Genomic DNA, 18524 nt, shown 5'->3' on the forward strand with positions numbered 1-18524 from the left:
GCTGACAAGAGATACGCTCCTTGAACAAAAAAAGAAAATCCGGGAAGGATGCTTAAAAAAATCACCTTCACTATCCTTTTATTACCCCTCCTCCTTCCTAAATTAAAATATTTACTTGAACCCATAGCCTTTGAATGTAGGTTCCTATTTATGTACGCTTATTAATATTTATGATGTTAGAGGGCGCACTGCAATATCCCTAAAGTCCTGCATAAAATCGTGATTAAGGTCAGGAAAACGCTAACACTGAGATGGTTAATGTGTTCACAACAAACTTCCTTTCCATATATTTTCCAGACTGAAGTATTTTTTCTTTAACTGACATGATCCAGTTAGATGTTTTTTTCTTTTTTGCTTTTCAATGCCAGATACAAGAGAAGGAGCTTTACTCTGTAAACACAGTGTGCTTTATGCTGACTTGAGTCTCAGCAGAGTAGCCATCTGAGATACCATCCCAGAATCTCAGACTCTTCAGGTACTAGCGATGATAGATAAGACACTTATTCTCTGATTCCTGTCAGCAGCCAGGTGGACATGGTTCTGCCTTTTAACCCGTAAAGCTTGTCGCTTAACATTTTTAACATGGGGCTGAGAGTGAAGGCACCCGAGCTTGCCCTGCCTGGCACTCATCCAGCATTGAGAACCAGCTCCAGCAGAGCTTACTGATACCTCTCCCAAGTTTTGTTTGTCCATACCACAACTCTCAGGCTTCAGATTAACCAGGGGATGAGAGCACCATGCTGTGCTGAGGACAGGCTTCATGCACCGTGATCACAAACAAATCCTACTGGAGCTTGTGACAAAGCAAAATGTTCAGGAAGGTTTGGGCAGAACTTGTATCCCTAGATACCTGAGATAGGCATATAAATAAGTGGTCTGGTTTTTGGAGGCATTGATCACCCATATCTCCCGCTAAAGTCCTTTCATTTTAGCCATGAATATATTTCTGCCTCATATATGTGTCCTTGGTCCTTTCATTTCTTATTATAGTTCTGATATTAGACACAAAGGTTGTACTGAGGATGTTTTTTCACAGTAATGTTTAATTCCTAGCTTCTTCCATTTACTTCTGCTTTCTTGCTTTTTCCCTTGATGAAATTTTTCCTTCATCTTCTTCTCTCTGATGAACCTGTATGAACTATGGATGCACAAGTAAATACTCAGAAACTACAGAAGGCCATCCTTAACCTTAACCCTGCTTGCTTATACCTGTGTATTTATCACATAAGCCTTATTCAGTGCCTCTGTGAAGAAGCATGAGTAAAGAGTGGTGCTAATGTACTGTATTAGGGAGAGTTCAAAGAGCAGGTATGCTCCAGAGGCAGAGGAGAGTGAGTCACAGAAAGCAGCAACTGTGCGCCTCCATCAGCCCAAAGGGTTCACATGGGAGAGCCAGATGTAGTTTCACTGTTTCCTTCTGCCTGCAAATGTGTGAAATGAAGTGTTTCTTTCCTGCAGACCCTCCTACTATCACAGAGTCCAAGAGCAACGAAGCGGCCACAGGACGACAAGCCTTACTCCGGTGTGAGGCGTCAGCAGTACCCACACCTGATTTTGAGTGGTACAGAGATGACACCAGGTAAGGCCATTAGCTAGCCCCTTCCTTTCTTCCCCATGAAACAGGAAATCCTTAGAGGAGCACCTCTTGTCCTCCTCAACTCGTCTCCTCAAATAAGCTTCTGGTCTAGTCATGGTTGTCCCATTGGCTTAGTCAAAGTCAGCATGTCCAGGGAGGGAGGAAGCAATTCCCCTCTGAGTCAAGACAGCGTTGAGGGTTGGTTTCTTACCTTCAAGTCAGTAATGAACCAATACACAATCAGACATCAAAAATGTTTTCTTCCTGACAAAGTTCATACATTAAGTAGCTCATGATAAAAATACAAAAACAGGCAGTGTTAAGCCTCCAAGTAGTTAACACCACTCTAGCTGCCTTAATCCAGGGGAAGTTGCTGCTGAAATGTAGGACTGTGCCACCTTTGTGACCTGAGCCACCTAGATTTGCATGTGGGCCAAATATGAGAAACAAGGATCTGTCCTTTATACCTGAGCACTTACCTTCTATTACAAAGGTAGCTTTATTAACCTSGTTTCCAAGCTGACCTCTGTGCACAAGCTCAGAGGTGACTTGACTTTTCTACACACATTCATTAGAACACATTAATTAGTGTCCTCTACTAAAAGCCTTTACTCCAAATGCAGGCTAGCTTGCAGCTGACATTTCTAAGTGTCAGCCAGTGCTAGGTAAAGGACTCTTTCCCCCAATTTTTCTCCCTACATGGCTTCTTCTGTGGTCTCCAGTGGCATTTCTCTCCACTGCACTCTTTCTTCTTTCATCCCCTTCTTCTGCCTTCCTTCAACAGTTTCTTTCTTTGGCTGCCTTCTTCTCACCTCTCTTTCCTGCCTCTCCCCATCCTCACCCATCAGCCGGTCTGAACTCTTTTGGTTTACCTTCTGCTGGGTAGTGATTTCCTCCCCAGTGTAACTGCCATTGCACTGCACACCTCTTCTGCTGTCTTCCCAGGATAAACAGCGCCAACGGTCTGGAGATAAAGAGCACGGGGAGCCAGTCTCTGCTGATGGTGGCCAACGTCACTGAAGAACACTATGGGAACTACACCTGCGTGGCTGCCAACAAGCTGGGAGTCACAAATGCCAGTCTATACCTTTACAGTAAGTATGGGAGAGGGGAAAGGGATGTCCAGGTTGTTCTCACAAACACCTGTCTGTGTAGTAAGTACACAGTGACACTGTAACTCAGAACTCAGSAAAACATCTACTTTCCACCCCACTACAAACCACCACCAAGACCTGACTTTCAACACTATGCTTGAGGTACTTGCCTGTTCATAGCCACAGTAAATCTTAAACACAGCCAAATCTAAAAGTTTACAGAGAAACCCTTTGATTGTCTCTTTCTGCTGAAGTCAGGTGTTAAAATAATAAAAACACATTGTTTTAAAGCTGAAAACAAAAACTCCTTTAGAGTGATAGCCCCTTTAATAAGAAGACAAAAAGCTAGGGCTTAGAGGATCCATGACAGCTGAGGAATGAGAAGTGATTCAAGGAGATGGAGAGAACTAGCCACTGAGCCTGAGAAGAACAAGAGAGAGTGAMGAAAAAGAGATGAGTTTGAAAATGGGAGAAAATGGAAGGGGGAAAAAAAAAAGCTGCAAAAAATGGGATAAATTAGGATGATTTAAAAGGACATACCATAAGGAACGTTGGAGAAAAAAGTTAATCAACAAATGAAATATGGAATAAGTACCTTGAATCTCATTATGCTGCTCATAAYCCTCTAATTATTGAGTTTATTGCAGTAAACTTGAACAGATAAAAAATGGGACTATACCAAACTCCAAAATAGAATTACTTGCTAGTTCTAAATTTTACAGCTGATTCAAACCTGGCTCTAAATAAGTGCCAACCCTTCACCTCCCACATATACCCATATAAACTGTGGAGAATTCAAAACCCAGTTCTGGATTCCAAGTCTAAAACTTGGGCTCAAAATTAATTGAACATTGTTATTTGCATTGTTGCATTGTAGGATGCAACAAATGCATTGTTGCATTGTAGGATGCAACAGGATACCTACAATGCATTGTTGCACTGTAGGATGCAACAAAACGAGCCCTCAAATGAATGGTCCTGCAGACACTGAAGTGCATAGTGGGACTATATTCCTGTGACAGTCCCAAACTGAATTAAAGCACCAGGCCATGACTTATATTTAGGACAAAAGATAAGATGTGCAGAACAGACTTATTCTGAGAGACAGTTTCTGCTCTCTGTGGTTAGCCTATTCAAAGCAGGAGTGAAATGGCTACTTTTTTTTTTTTTTTTTTTTTTTTTTTTTTTTTTTTTTTGGTGGATGTCATGCAGAAGGACAAATCCACTGTTATTCTGTCTACCACATCTGGATTTATTTGACTGTGGTTTGAATCTTTGCAAAATTAAAGAGTATTTTACGATTCTTTTCCTCTCTAAAGAATAGATAAGAACATTATCATAAAATAAGGTATCTTTGATTTTCTGTAGCATGAGGCACACAAACAAGGCAAATTTCTACTCTGAATGTTTTTCTCACCCTGGTCTTGTGACTCTCATGAGATTCAAATAAAATCCTCAAGCATCAATCTGGAACACAGTTTTCAAATATTGCAGATTTGTTCTTGCTGATATTAATAATAATGCTAAGTTTAGAATACATAATTTGTGGCKGAATTCTAAATTTGGACCTCTTTATTGGTTGCTCTTGCACAGTTGAGCTGAAATGCATCACTGAGACAAAATATAAGATGAAGCTCTATAATGTATGTATGTGCACGTGATTTTTAGACGAGAGGTTGGTTTTGCTAGAAAAGCACTTTGCATGACTTCAGTACTTCACCTCTAAGGATCTCAAAGGATTTGCTAGCAATGAATATTTTAACATCACAAGTTATTTGGATATGGGTGAGTGTTAGTAGCACCATTTTGCAGTAGTAAACTAAGAAACAGAGTGAAGAAATAATTTAGCTCTGATTAACATTAGTGGCAAGAGATGCCAGGGAGCTCTTGTGAAGCCACCACTGCCAATTCCAGGGGAAATATGGCAGCTATTAAAGATGACTTGCAACAAAAATTAATAGTGAGTGGTGCTATTTTGGCTTCCTTCTGGTCTGTATGAAGAAAGCTTTCCTTTTTTCGTGTCATTGGGTTTTGTTCAGCATTTTTACCTTAGACATTGAAGTCTGTTTATGCTGGAAGATGCTAGAAAACTTGTGAAGGAGCAACATCACAAGAGAAAAAAGAACAAAAGCTCAGGAGCTGAGAGAAAAAATATTTGCTGATTTTTGTCAAATTGTTTCAAGCTTTTATTTTTTGTTGCTTAGTTAATCCCAATTTCTTCACAATTCAAAGTGTAGAGAGAGAAAACCATTATGAATATTGTTTCAAGAAATCTCTGTTCTCCTTTTAGTTAGTGTGGAAGAGAGAAAGAAAAAATAACAGGCAGACAAGAGTTGCAATTTCTGAAATTAAAAAAAAAAAAAGAGACATGAGTGAAGGGAATAAACCTTATAAAGGAAGCAGCCCCCCMAAAAAAACCCACCAGCCCATCTGGAAAATGGGCCTGGAAAATGAAAAAAGAATCTGCTTTACGGATCACACAACAGATGAAATAGCAGACAGTGCACACTGGCAGCCACACGCCCTGGCAGGAGGGAAAATCAGCACCAAGCTTTTGCAAGGTACAGCAAATACTCAAATACTTAGAGCGATTTTTCTTCCCTAGAATCAGGTGGACTGAATCAGCAGGGAGGAATTTTATTTCTTTTCTAAATAGAAAACAAGCTTACTGTAGGGCAACATCGCACTGGGGAGGCAGGCACAGTGTTGGTTCCTTGATGCCTCATTGCAGTGAAAAAATAGCAGCGAGTAGTGAAGAAACRACCAGAGAGTTAGTGATGAGGCATCTGTGCCTGAGGTGAAGGGCAAAAGGGGAGCTAGCAAAACGATACGAAAGAATTGTTCAGCAATAGAGAAAAGCGGTCAACTTCCAGGAAATCTCTGTTACCACTGGAAAACTCTGAGAGAGACAGAGTTTCTTAGATACAACTCATCTAATAGCTGACTGCCATCCCTTCATCCCCGCTCACCCTGCCYTTTGCCACATGCTGCCCTTGCTTCCCTTACTCTCGTACTCAGGAATGACCCACTTCATTCTGGGTCATAGTCTCAGTTCAACTGAGACAGTTCAACTAGGAAAAGCATAACCAGGCTCCCCTGCCTCCAAAGTAATCTCTAAACTTTTCTTTTTCTTCAGTGAGCTGAATTAGTTGAGGGAAGGGCTGACCAAGCACTAGAGCCCATGCAAGAGGTGGCACATCTGCATATCAAGAAATGGAAGGCAGGGCCGTGTTTTTCAGCAAAGTGAGCTATTGGTTCAGCTCTGCATAGCCTAGGAACATGGTTTGTAACCCTCACAAGCAGAAAATGCTGTGAGACCTAGGAAAAGGGTAGTAGTTAGTTACATTCTTGGGAAAGAGGATCTCTGTGAAAATTGCCCAGGAGCAAGTTCAAGCAAAGGCTACCATTGCAGAACAACAGAGGTGAAGCATAGTATCTTTAAAAGGAAAGATTTTTTTCTTTTTTTTTTTCTATTTTTTTTTTTGAGTGTATTATGAGGGAAGGAACTTGTTTTCTTTTCCTTACACTAAATTAACAGAATGTTATGGCAAACATTAGGAGCAAAGCCAAATCTTTTACTTCAGTCCATGCTACATCCAAGTATAACTATGTGCACATACACACCAGATAGTTATCTGTCATACAAGCATCTTCCTACATAGGTTTATATGCACATGTGTTTTATATGCATRCACCTGGGCAATGCTCTAAGCACGTACACAGGCACACAGAAATATGGACAGCATCTGCTGCAGTCCAGCAAGGCAGAGAAATGAAAGCCATTCAAAATTACTGGGATTCTGTCTTCTACAGAGCTAGCCCATCCCTGAGGATAAAACAGGAGTCATCTGCTGCAGCTTGCATCTCCGCACCCTCCAGTGAGTAAGGAAATCTGCAGGTGAAGCAGCAGCCAGTGCTGATTAGAAGCAGCAACAGGCGGGCGCCCACCACTGTCTCCTCAAGAGGCTTCAGATACAGTTATCGTTCTAGTCCAGCAGCTACAATCCCAGCAACAAACACATTCTTAGGAATGAGTTGGCACTTGCCTCAAATGCTATTATTTAGTAGTGCCCCAGCACCAGTGCCAGCTCTGTGCACACATTTAGTGCACCCCTTCTCTTACCTCCCTGCCCATGCTTTGTTGCACATGGCTGTTTGCTTATGGTGGCTGCTGCCAGGGTTTGGAGCTTGACCRTGACAGAAATGCAAGGCTCTTGGTGCAAACTCGGGGTGCTCTCAGGGGCTGTCCATAATGGGGGGGACACAGCAGAGGAGAGAAGGTGCTTGGGGTGTCCTCCAGGCAGTGCAAGGCTGAGCAGTGGCCAGTGAGCCTGGGCGGAGCAGTAAAGGCAGCACACAGCAGGGTGGGGGAACCGAGGTAGAGTCCTTGAATAGAAAGCAGCATGATAATGAGGCCGTAGTGCTTTGCTTTAACTGCTTATGCTGTGCAGCCTGCAGCCCGCTGTGCAKGAAGAAGGTAAAGGGGAGTTGAGTTATTTAACCAAACTGAATAACAAGGAAGTCATGTCAGCACAACAGCCTGCTTTCACAGAACAATAGTCCCCTGTTGCTACATAAACATAGAGATCCAGGCTAGCTGTGTATTTTCTAGCAAGAGACAGTCTTCCCCTGTGCCCGCTGTGGATTCAAACAGCTCTATTAGCACCGCGAGGGCAGGAGATCTGCTGTGGCCGCAGGGATGGGATTGACCTGCAGTGTCCTCATGGGCCCTGGCTAGTCAGAAAGCAGCTCCTTGCAGCAAGGGTGCTATATAGAGAGCAGTGGTCTCCAGATGGTTAGGACTAGGTTGACCTGAGAACAATAATGACTACCAATGTGGCCTGCCGAGCACTGTGTCTGTCAGTGGTGATCTTAGTGGTGCTTTCACAGGTAAGCCAGGAGGCAACTTGTTGCTCCAGGCCTATCAGCTTTTGCTTAGTAGCATGTCCATGCAGCTCTATTGACTACACGAAGGCCAGACCCTGAGTAGCAATTTGTCTCAGTCAAGACAGGGTATCCAACAAGCTCCAAAGGTAATGAAGGCAAACTCACTGATTAGAGACAACTCTAGGAGGGGCTTGTACTCCTGGTTCCACTCTTGGTTGTGCAATTCAACATTTAACCCTGGGCAAATTGCTTCTTTGCTCTGTTAATCAACTGCACTATCTGTAAAATGGGATTAACGCTACCTTTTACCTCAGACTGGGGGTTCTGCTTCCTGATTTCACTCAGTGTCTGGGCAATACTTTGAGATCCTGGCATGGAAAAAGCCAAGTATGAAGTCAGCAGTAGCAATTTTCTGCTGTGATGAACAGCAAGGATGCATTGTTAAAAACATATAATCAAGCAGGCCTGCAAAACTGTGTTCTTGTAGGAAGACAAAGGCTTAAAAGAAACACACCACCCGTGAGGCTTCAGCTTGGTGGGTGTTCCCATGTTCACACCAAGGGACCCGTCACTCACAAGAGTCCATTGTGGAGAAGGTTCAGTGGAAGCAGTAGCTGCAGGTGGAGGACTTCCACAGTTCGCCCCTCTGCCAAAGGGCAGCTTCCAGCAGAAGGTGTACCTGAGAGGGGCTCTAGGATGATGGCGTGAGTTTCCTGTGCTCTTTGAAAGCCAGAGGGATGATGTGGCCTATCAACTCCAATTAGCTTCACTGCAAGTGCTGTTGCCTCTTGGTGTGTGGGTATTATTTGTTTAGTTCTTCAATTTACTTCTGTCTGAATCCCAGTCCCAGAGGATATTGATGCGTATTAGGTGTATTGCTAGCAAAATGCTCTGTATAGGAAACCTACTCTAGTTCATCTGCTTTGAGGATGGACAACTTGATCAGGTTTGTAACTGCTGCTTGCTTGGTATGAAAAGTGGCTCATTCCTTTCTCCTGCATGATGCTTATTGTTTTTTTTCCCCCCTTAGAACGAGTTTTACCCACACTCCCCAATCCTTTTCCAGGTCAGTATATGCTTTATGTTAACGTAGCTCTCTAGCCGGGTCATTCTCCATCATCCTGATAAACGCTAAGAGTTAGGGATGGGCAAAACAGTTTATAGTAACATGGGAAAATAAGGGCTGTTCTTTCTCTTCTGCATGTCATTTTCTCCCTTCTCACCTTCCTTTGTCCTTCTCCCTCCCTTTCCACAAAACCAATCAGCTTAACAGAAACAACCTTTAGCCAAGCTTTGAGCCTGTGATATTGCGTTCTCATCCAGGTCTGGACAGTCTTCAGCAAGGTTCAATTTGTCACCAGACACACTCCTAATATATATTCCACTCCCAAGTTATCTTTACTTACATATCTTGATTTGGATGAAAAGAATAAGCAGACCTAAAATCTTGCAGAGGTGGTGGAGGGAACAACTGAGCAGCTAAAAATTAAATTGCTTCCAAGAAGTTTTCATTCCAGTTGTGCAAACTATTCACAGTGAAACACCTTGTTCTGTCATTCCTCTGTCAAACACACCCAGATACATCTGTCACACAGTACTGCATTTGAGGGACACAGCCTGAAAAGAAGCACAAGGTAAAAGTGCATAAGATGGTGAGATGTTACAGAGATTGGTTAATTCCAAAGAGAGAAGCTGTGAAGGAGAGTATTGGGTGTTTTCACATCCCTGCCACATGCTGCCCAAGTATGTCTCAGGTCCAGGCAGCATGGGCGGCACTTGCATGAGATTTGGAGTTTGGATATAACCTTGAGACTCTGAAAGAGTCCAGAGACTCCACAGCTCCAGAATGGAATCTCTTTCCAGGTGTTTGAAGCTAAACTTAAAGGGGTAAGGCAACCAGACCCCTTAGTCACTTAAAAAAATGGTCTCCTACCGCTCCTTCACATCTTTGTTTTACCACCATGCGATGAAGATATCAGTTCTCAAGTCACGAGGATGTTCGGAGTTCTAAATAGTCAATGTCTGCACAGAGCTTTGACATGGAGTGTCATTATGAACCCAGGCTGTTCTGCGAAAGGGCACTTGCCCAAGTACAGCACCTGCAGGTACTGCCATGAAAAGAACAATAAATGCTGGGTGTTACATCAGCTCCATTTAACTACTCTGCTGTTTTCAAATGAAGCTCTGCTCTTGGCAACTTGTTCACGCTCAGGAATTGCCTGTTTAAAAGGCAAATCTGCAAATACAATTAAAGAAAAGTACCTAAAAAAAAAGGGGGGGGGGGGGGGGGAGAGAAGAAATCAAGCTACCATTAAAATTAAATCCCAGAGAGTGATTTGTAAATAACATTCAAGGAGCTGAGCAAAGTAGTAAAGTAGACCATTGGGAACCTGGAGTAGAAAAATAAATCCAATTAAACACCATTATCGTATGTGCTGCAAATGAAACTCGTGCTTGGATATGAAATTAAGGCTGCTGAGGCTGTTTGGGATGTAAGGTTTTGAGTTTTCTTACTCAGGGTGTTCTTTTTAAGCAAAATTTCCAATGGAAAAAAATTTCTGATGGAAAACCCAGGGCTCTTTCTTTTTATGATTATTTTTATTATATATCCTTAAATTCCACAGACAAGCAATGCTCATTTTTTTTCATAGCCAGCTCTGTTTACAGCAGGTTTTGAATTAGTGGCACATTAAGGTAAATGATAAAGCAAAGACTACAAGTGAGCAAGGCCCAGATTTCCATACCAAATGCCCCTTCTAATCAGGCTGCCAAGGCCATGCTGCAGAGCTTTAGTCAATCCTTTAAAACACTCTATCCTCTGCCTTTGAAGTTTTTTTTTTTTGGTTTTTTTTTTTAACATTTTACTGCTCCCTGTTCTCCTGAGAGTGTCTCCTGGAACATCCTGGTGTGACATAACTCCTGCAAGGAGGCTTCGGAAGTTTGTGATGCTAAATACTGGGATATCTTCAGTGAACCAGGACATGCTAAGAGGATTTTAAAAAGGGGGAAAGTAGAATTTAAATACGCCAGGCCTCATTTGTTTTCTGAAAACCTCAAGCAGCTTCCTTAATGTGGGCATTCAGAGCAAATATTGGCACTTATCTCAAAGTTTGCTTTTCCTTTGCTCCTCTTCAGAGGAACCTTAGGCCTAAAGTTTTCTTATTAGACTTTTTTTTTTCTTTTCCCCAATGAGTTTATGTTCTGGGTCCCAGTCCTCAGCTCTTAAACAAAACTCTCCTCGGTGACCAGAATCATGTCCTGCTTCCTCTACCTCCCTCAATTTCATTTCTCTGAAGCCTCCATAACACTTGCCTACCCAGTGGGATTTTGAACATTAATTTTAAAAAGAAGATGCTTGGGCATGAAGAGCACTATATTTATAATAAGCATTGCTATCATTAGCTAGCTGCTGTGGAAACAGCCTGCTTTCAGACAAGAGGCTCAGAAGAAGCCTGTTACACTAAATACATGGGACTTGAACTTGATGAGGCTGTTTCCTAGAAGGCTGGTGGAGCCCAGCTGATTCAGCCCTCGGCTGTGTACAGTCATCCCTGGTAAATTTTCCAGCTCTCTTGATTTTGTGGCAGGCCACTCAAAATGCCCTGTAATGTCTCCTGGGAGGATGTCACATCTTCCCATCTTCTGGCCTGCACTGTAACATCACATTATAATGGGATGGCAAAAGGTCAGGATGGCATGATGGGGACCTTTCTGCATCATGAAGAGGCTTTTCAAAGGAGCCTCCACTGGAATGTGAGAATTTGCACATTCCCCAGAAAACATGACAAGGTCAGGGCCAGTGGGGTTTCTGCTGAGCCTCAAAGGCATCTTTTGCGGTTGTGGCACTAGCACCTTCTCAGTCCTTTGTCAGTCCTCACCCTCAGGACTTTGAACAGAGATGTCCCTGTGGTTAGTACTAGGTGTCACACACACACAGTGCAATGTCTTAATCGGACTGACAGGTTTCAAAACCCATCATTCTACTGCCAGGAGTTTGGGGACCAAGGTTTACCACAGATTTATCAGTGGCCTTCTCAAACTGAAATATGGCTAGCTTGAACACACCAGGCATTTTGCTGGGATTTGCTTTGTGTCCCAGTGAGTGGCAGCATCCAAAACCAGCTGGGCTGACTTCCAAGGGCATCATGCAGCAAGCCAGTCTTTGGGACCTGGTCAGACGAAGTGCAGGTACAGTCATCAACAAGATGACAAAATATTTATAGCAGTAGTGTCTATAAAACTGGCGGAGGGGGAGGGAAAGGGAAAATAAGCAGTCCTGTCTTTCTGCCAAAAGGCAAACTGATCGGAGAATGACCCTGGACTGTAGACTGTAGTTTAGTCTGCATTTAGCTGCAGCCTTTACTGTCACTAATGCCTTCATCAGGAGGGTGGGAGCTGGGGGAAGGGAGGAAAGAGATGTTCATTTGGATCTGATGACCAGAGTGGAAAACACAGTTTTGTTTTGATTTGTTTTTTGTTTTGTTTTGKTTTGKTTTGTTTTGTAACACTCTCTCAGCCTTCTTCCCTGCTTCACTCCCATTGAGGTCATAGCTATAAGAACTGAGAAGTCATCTGCTACAGTGGTCACCTCCAGCCATTGCTGCTCCCCTTTCACCAACTCTCGCGAAAGCCCTTAGCAGTTCTGCTCTGCAGACAGCTCTCCTGTGAGCTGGATCTGTTTTGGCAAAAGGTAAACTTTGAATATTTTGAAACTTAGGAGAGGAACATGGAGACCTACATCAGACCATAAAGGGTTAACATATGAGGGGGCTTGCTGACTAGCAAGTAGCATTAGAAGAGCCCACAGGAACCAATCATCTCAGTGCAGTGTGGCCAGTTAAGGAGCCCATCCATCTCTGAAATCCCCTCTCTTCCCACTGAGACCAAAATTTGTTTACCCAGAGGGAGTCCAGGAAAGGGTCAGTGAAAACCCAAGCCTTCACAACCTTTAAAATGATTCATTATTTGGTAGAGGACCTGAGGAAGCTGTAGCGTAAAGAGGTCAAAAAGTCCAAATTTGTCCTACTGTGACACAGAAATAACCAGCAGACAAAAGAAATGGCTGTAGGGACCGATTATAGGAATGCATTTCTGGAGCCATTTGTATGTCAGGTATTTCCCTTAATTCTCAGACATTCAAGAGTACTTCACTGAGTACTCCTCACTGTGTCATTAATGTGTATTTAACTACCAGAGAGAGCGTGCCCCTGTCTTCCCTGAATGCTGGCTAATTTGGGGGCATCAGCATTTGTGGCAGAGCTCAGCTGTGATGCCCACCACTTGGAACAGAAAGCAGAGCTCAAGTCTCGCCTTGCTGCCTGCTGATGGTGTCCAGGCAGATTCCCCCCAAAAGCTCCTTCTCACCTGGTGAGTGCACAAGGGCATGACTCTGCAGGGGGACACTCAGCCAGGCTGAGCTTCTCTTCTTGCTCAGGGTGAGTGTCCCATCACTGCCAGGCTGAGCTTGCTGAGATTTCAGGCCAAGGCAACAGGAAGGACAACAGAGAATGAAGAGGACAGGCAGTGCATTATTTGCTTCCCGCTTCTTCATCAATATTGAGCAAGACACAGCATTTTATCTTATTTTGACCATGGGATTAAAAATGAATAAAATCAAAGCCAGAGGTAATGATAGTGTCATGCAAAAGGGTTAGTGTGGATTTGTTGGTTTTCAGCTGGAAACACCACTTTACAGAAAAGAGAAATGCCCATAATTATTTCTATTTCTAGGGCTACTAACATTGCTTGGTATTTTTTGGATAGCGACAGTTTCTGTTTGCTGATATGGTTTTCCAAAAAAATAAAAACCAGGCTACTTCTTCCTAGAAAAAAAAAAGAAATGAGCTTTCTTACAAGAAAAAGGGAAAGATAGGGAAAGTGAGGGGGGAGAGAGAGAGAGAGAGAGAGAAAGATGGCTTTATTGCTTCATCTGTTTCTGTATTTTTGTTTCATTACTTTTAATTGAGAATGATTTATTCCAAAATGAGCCACAGATTGCATATATTTGCATAACCCTCTCCAGCAGCAATGCTGTGGAGAATCCAGCAAGTGAGGAAGAGCACAAGCAGTGGGTAAGAGCTGCGACTGGAAGTCCCAGAAAGATATTCCTTAGAGCTAGGCCATTGCACTGGGACAGCCAAGACATTCCAAGGTCTTTTTAGGCACAGGGGTGGCTTTGCATGGTTGCAACATACAGGACCACACAGCAAAATAGAGGTGTGGGGTCAGGCATCCAGTGACAGAGTGGAGGTTGGGTGAAGCCAGGCAGGGGACACTGTGCACAAGTGCCCTGAAAAGATGAGCAACAAACTCATGGGAGAGCAACTGCCATGGAAAAGCAGTCGTCATGTAGGGACATGGATAGCACCGGAGCTGTAGCACGCACAAGTTCCCCTGCAGAGCAGCACTCATGCAGACAATGACTCTCCTGAGCCACATATCCAGCCTGGAGGATGCTCGTAGCCTGATACCATCTGTATGTTAGATGAGCTGCTGGAGCCACCAGCTGAACCTTCTCCCTTTGGGAGAAGCCTGTACCCACTGCACAGACATCGTACCTCAATCCTCGCTCTCTCCCTCTGGCCCAGCTGAGTTCCCTTGCTCAGCTGCTGGGCCAGCTAACGGGATTCAAGTGAGGAGGGCAGCCAGGAGGAAGGTGCAGAGCAGCCACTGTTTCCCTGATTTAATCCTTAAACCTGCACAAAAATTCTCTCCCTAGAAAAAAAAGGGCCAGGGAGACATTCCCACCCTGATCCTCCTCCTCCTCCTCTTCCCTCCTTTCCATTTCCACTGAAAACCACTCAAGAATTTGCCTAACAAATTGGCCTTCCCCTCTGGTTATTGTCCCAAGTGAACAGTCTCTCCATTCACTAACCACGATGGTAAGTCGGTTTGGGAAGCAGCAGGTTTATCTTCACGGCTCAGGCGTTGCACTGGGCCCGCTCGCAAACCAGTTGCCGTTCAGTGCCTGCTCTGCTGTTGATAAAGCACATTACACATGGCTGGGCTTGCGTGATTAATACAGCTGTCTGAGCGCACTCTCTAAAAACAAAAACAACCGGGAGAAGGGGGTTGTGGGACTTGGGAAGGAGGGGGTGAACAGGAGAAAACTGGGGGGAAAAAAAAAAGGCAAAAAATATTCCGTAGAAATCAGGTTTGCAGAAAAAGCCAACCTCTCCTGGCAGGCCTACCCTGCCATGAGTAAGGAGACCTCTCAGCAGAACAAACAGGCCTAGGAGCCAGGGGAATGTAGKGGAACTGCAGTTGGCCCTTCCTCACCGTCACCTACCTATCCCACTGGGGTTTGGGAGAAGCAATCCTTGGGCAGGAGCAAGGGGAAGGATGGCGTGAGGGATCAGGTCGCAGGGACGACGTGTTGTCACAGGAGGTGTTACAGATAGGTGGGCACATGGGCACACATGCACCTCCAGCCTGCGCAGGTGGCCTTGGTCTTCAGGGGCTTCATGACCTTGTGCATGCTGGTCACCCTCCACACTCGTGTGTTTCTCATCCTGCTCCCTCACCTGCACTGATCCCCTTCCCGGAGAGCCTCCTTATATATTTCTGCTCACATCCACCYATCCCATAAAGTATCCAGAAAAGCATGTGGAAAGCCACTGCAGGGACAAAGTGGGTAAACAAACATACATAAAGCTGATGAAAATATTAATTTTTCAAGAGGCTCAAGAGGCTTCTGATTTAACAAGCTGGCTTCCTAGGACTGTTTGCGCTCAGGTTGAGAAGGGGACATGTTGTCCGTAGCTGTTTGTTCCCTAATGAGAAGGCAAACTGCATGCTGCTGTCACCTTTGGTCTGCTGAGGAGAGGGAGCAGTGCCCACGTGTGTGCTTGATGTCTGAARAGGGGAGGAATTTCCATATCCTCAGAAAGTGGAGGCAGAAAGGAAAAGCTTAGCTTTCCCCTGTGGGCCTGTGTTGCATATTTTTCCTGTCTTTTGCTTGTAGAATGAGAGTCTTCAATGGATGGTTTGAAGCAAGGGAGTTGGAAGTACTGATTTTGTATCAGTAGGGTTTTTTTTTTTTTTTAAGTCTCCTGCAAGAATGAAAAGGGTGAGAGGATTTTTTTTTCTCAACTGTGAGAAAAGACTGGAATATGTTAATAGGTACAAAGGAGATCTGGTAGTGAAATACTTGAAACATATCTGGTCTTCTAGTCACCACCAGCCTCATTGATCAATAGTTTCTAGAATAGCAGTACCATAAACCAGCTGTATGCTAACTGGTGTAAGCAGCCATCTCTTGAATGTTTAGAAAGACACTGAAAAATGGGGATCCTGGGGATAGTCTTTAGGCCTCAGGACAGGATGGGTGAGCTCCATTACAGAGTGAATCTTCACTAAAACATGAAGAATGATAGATGAGTGCATAATACACCAGGAATGAGTTYCAAAACATGGAGAAGAACTGCTTAGCGCTAAAAATATATATGAGCAAATTCTGGAAGATATTAGTGTACTAAGATTGACACCAGAAACATTTCCTTAATCTTATTKGAGAGCTGCTAGAAGGCATCCTCCCTAGTTCATAGATTGGAACTTCTGCTTCTAGAAAAGCCAAGTTACTGACAGTGCAGTAAGGGTCAAATTTTAATGACAGGAGCAGAACCCCTACCAGTAAAGACTCTACAGATAGCTGGTAGTAAAAACAGGGTGCAGTTACAAGTAATGAACAAAATAGGTTGAACATTTAAGAGGAAGGAGTGCAAGTCATGTCCTCCTCTCCAGAAGGGAGTGGGAAGGAAAGAAGCAAAAGAAGAAGAAGAAAAAAAAAAAAAAAAAAAAAAAGCTAGACGAACCCAAGTTAAGTAGAAGCTGCTAATCCCTAAAGCCTCAGAGTAGAGTGCAAAGCCTTGGAAGAAAGAAATTAATAACTTTCAAAGTATGACCTTGAAAATGGAATTAACAGTATTCCTTCCTTTTAAGCCTTCATGATAATAAAGATTTCATCTTCTGAAGCCCTAGCAAGAGAGTCAACAGACTAGAAAAATGACTTCCTGCAGAGGCTCTGGCAAGTGCTAAACCTCAGACCCATCCAGGGCCTAGGAGAGTGAGATGAGAGAGACCTTTTATATTGCAGATCCCCTGTTCTTTGCTCCTTCTTATTTGGTGATATTTTTTAAGTCTTCTCACCCCATTCATTTTGGGTCATTTCCTTTGCTCGAGAAGCATGACTCTGGCCTTCGCTTAAAGCAGAGCTGGCCTCTCAACAAGACACAGCCAGGAACTGCTCAAGATGGAAAACACTCTGAAAAACAGTATCCCAGCTCCACTTGGGCTACCAGTGCCCAATTTCACACCACAGACAAGTCCTCCTAGCCTGTCCCATCCTCCTCTTGGCCTCAGCCTCAAACAACTACTGATGGGGGCTGGTTCTCCTCTCATGCTTGGTTCTCCTCTCATGCCTTGCACTCTCTGGAGGGATCCCAAGGGCAGGTTCACCAAAGCACATAAGGAGACTGTGGCTTTCTGATGCCCTTTAAAGTGCTGCTTTGGGTTCTCCTCCATCAGTGCTGCAGACATAGCATGCCCTGGTCTCTTAGTGTGAATAAAAGAATAATCAGGTATCTGCTTTCTCTTTTCCTATCTCCATTTCACTTTCCTCAGATGCAGGAGCCCAAAGTTTAGTGGGAAAATCCATATTAGCRAATGTGACAGTGAATCACATGGGATATTTCTACATAGTGGTTTTTCCCTTTAGATATAAGCCAGGTATATATCTACTCATTGCTCACAGCTCAAACCACCCGTTTTAAAGGTCTGTCRTGCAAATCCTGGAAGCCATAGGTTTAATTTCTAGTGTCAGCGATCATGTTGTTTACAGCATTCGCGTGCCTGGCTCTGAGCAGCCAAACGGATTAGCTGCTAGGCCAGGCCTTACAAGTCTGTTGAGCAAGGGTGATGTGGCACTGGGTGCCCAGGCAGCTCGTGCTGCAAAAGGGCACTGGGAGCAGCGAGGGGACAGCAGGAGCCATCCCTATTTCGCTGTGCCCTACAAGTTCTGTAAGGCTGGGCGTTGATGACAGCCAGTGCCCTTTCCTTGTGGCCGCCTCGGGAGCCCGTTGGTGCTGGGGCTGCCCGGACATGCTGCTCTCGTTGGTTTTTTGCTCTCGTTGGTTTTTTGCTTTGCCTTCGGCTGCCACCTCGTGGGCAAGGGCTGCGTGACGCTGCCTCACACCTTAGAGCCTCTGCACACGTTTGCCCAGCCGGACAGGCCTTCGCTGCCCCCGCGGCCTCCCTCTTTTTTTTTTTTTTTATTCCCAGTAGTTTATTCTTTCCTTTGCACCTGTACCGATATCTCCCTTGCACCTGTCTCTTCCCCATCCTCTCTCCTGCGTCCCTAGCCATGATCTGGCCTTGCTTTCCAWCCTTACCTATCCCACCTGCATGCTYACATTAGCTCGTACGCTTCTCCACCCCAGCCTGGGATCATCTGTTCTTGCCTGCTWCAAAATCCTGAAYGGAGCATGCCCAAATCACCACTTCAGTTGCAGACTTCCTCTGCTATGGCTCCCTATACTGTGGCTAGCCGTGGGGTGCTGCAAGTGTCATGCTTGTCATGTAACCTGAATCCATATTACCCTTTTCTTACATACACCAGCACAGTGGCCTTTTCCACATGCCTGTGATGCTCCCACTTGTACCCCTCCTCATACAGCCCCAGCCTTGAAGGAGATGTATCCTCCATGGGGACAGTGCCRGTCCTGAGATGGATATAGGGGCTTCCCAGCCCTTAACCAAATCCGTGTGGGCCAGTGCCTCGTGGCGCTATAGATCCATGGCTGATATTAGGACAAAAGGCACCATGTTATCAGCCCCTGAAGCGCAGATGTACAAGTAGGCCTCCCTGCCGGTGATTCCTGCAGTTAGACTGGTCTCTAGAGCCTGTGCTGCAGGAGGGCACCACTGGGCTGTTAGTTGCTTAAGCCATAGGGACAGTGTATCAAGTCCTC

The 18524-nt window shown here is 44.5% G+C and overlaps 1 protein-coding gene across 1 annotated transcript in view; it reads left to right on the forward strand.

The window, feature by feature from the left end:
* Nucleotides 1-18524, forward strand: part of LSAMP (limbic system associated membrane protein) — a 156206-nt gene that overhangs the window by 132033 nt on the left and 5649 nt on the right. Inside the window, exons 4-6 of the mRNA XM_026037211.1 lie at nucleotides 1459-1579; nucleotides 2522-2670; nucleotides 8588-8623. Of these exons, the coding sequence (XP_025892996.1) occupies nucleotides 1459-1579; nucleotides 2522-2670; nucleotides 8588-8623 (306 nt within the window). The remainder of the gene's footprint in view (nucleotides 1-1458; nucleotides 1580-2521; nucleotides 2671-8587; nucleotides 8624-18524) is intronic.

This window comes from Nothoprocta perdicaria, unplaced genomic scaffold, assembly GCF_003342845.1.
Source record: "Nothoprocta perdicaria isolate Ctin4 unplaced genomic scaffold, notPer1 scaffold_193, whole genome shotgun sequence".
NCBI classification, from domain to species: domain Eukaryota; kingdom Metazoa; phylum Chordata; class Aves; order Tinamiformes; family Tinamidae; genus Nothoprocta; species Nothoprocta perdicaria.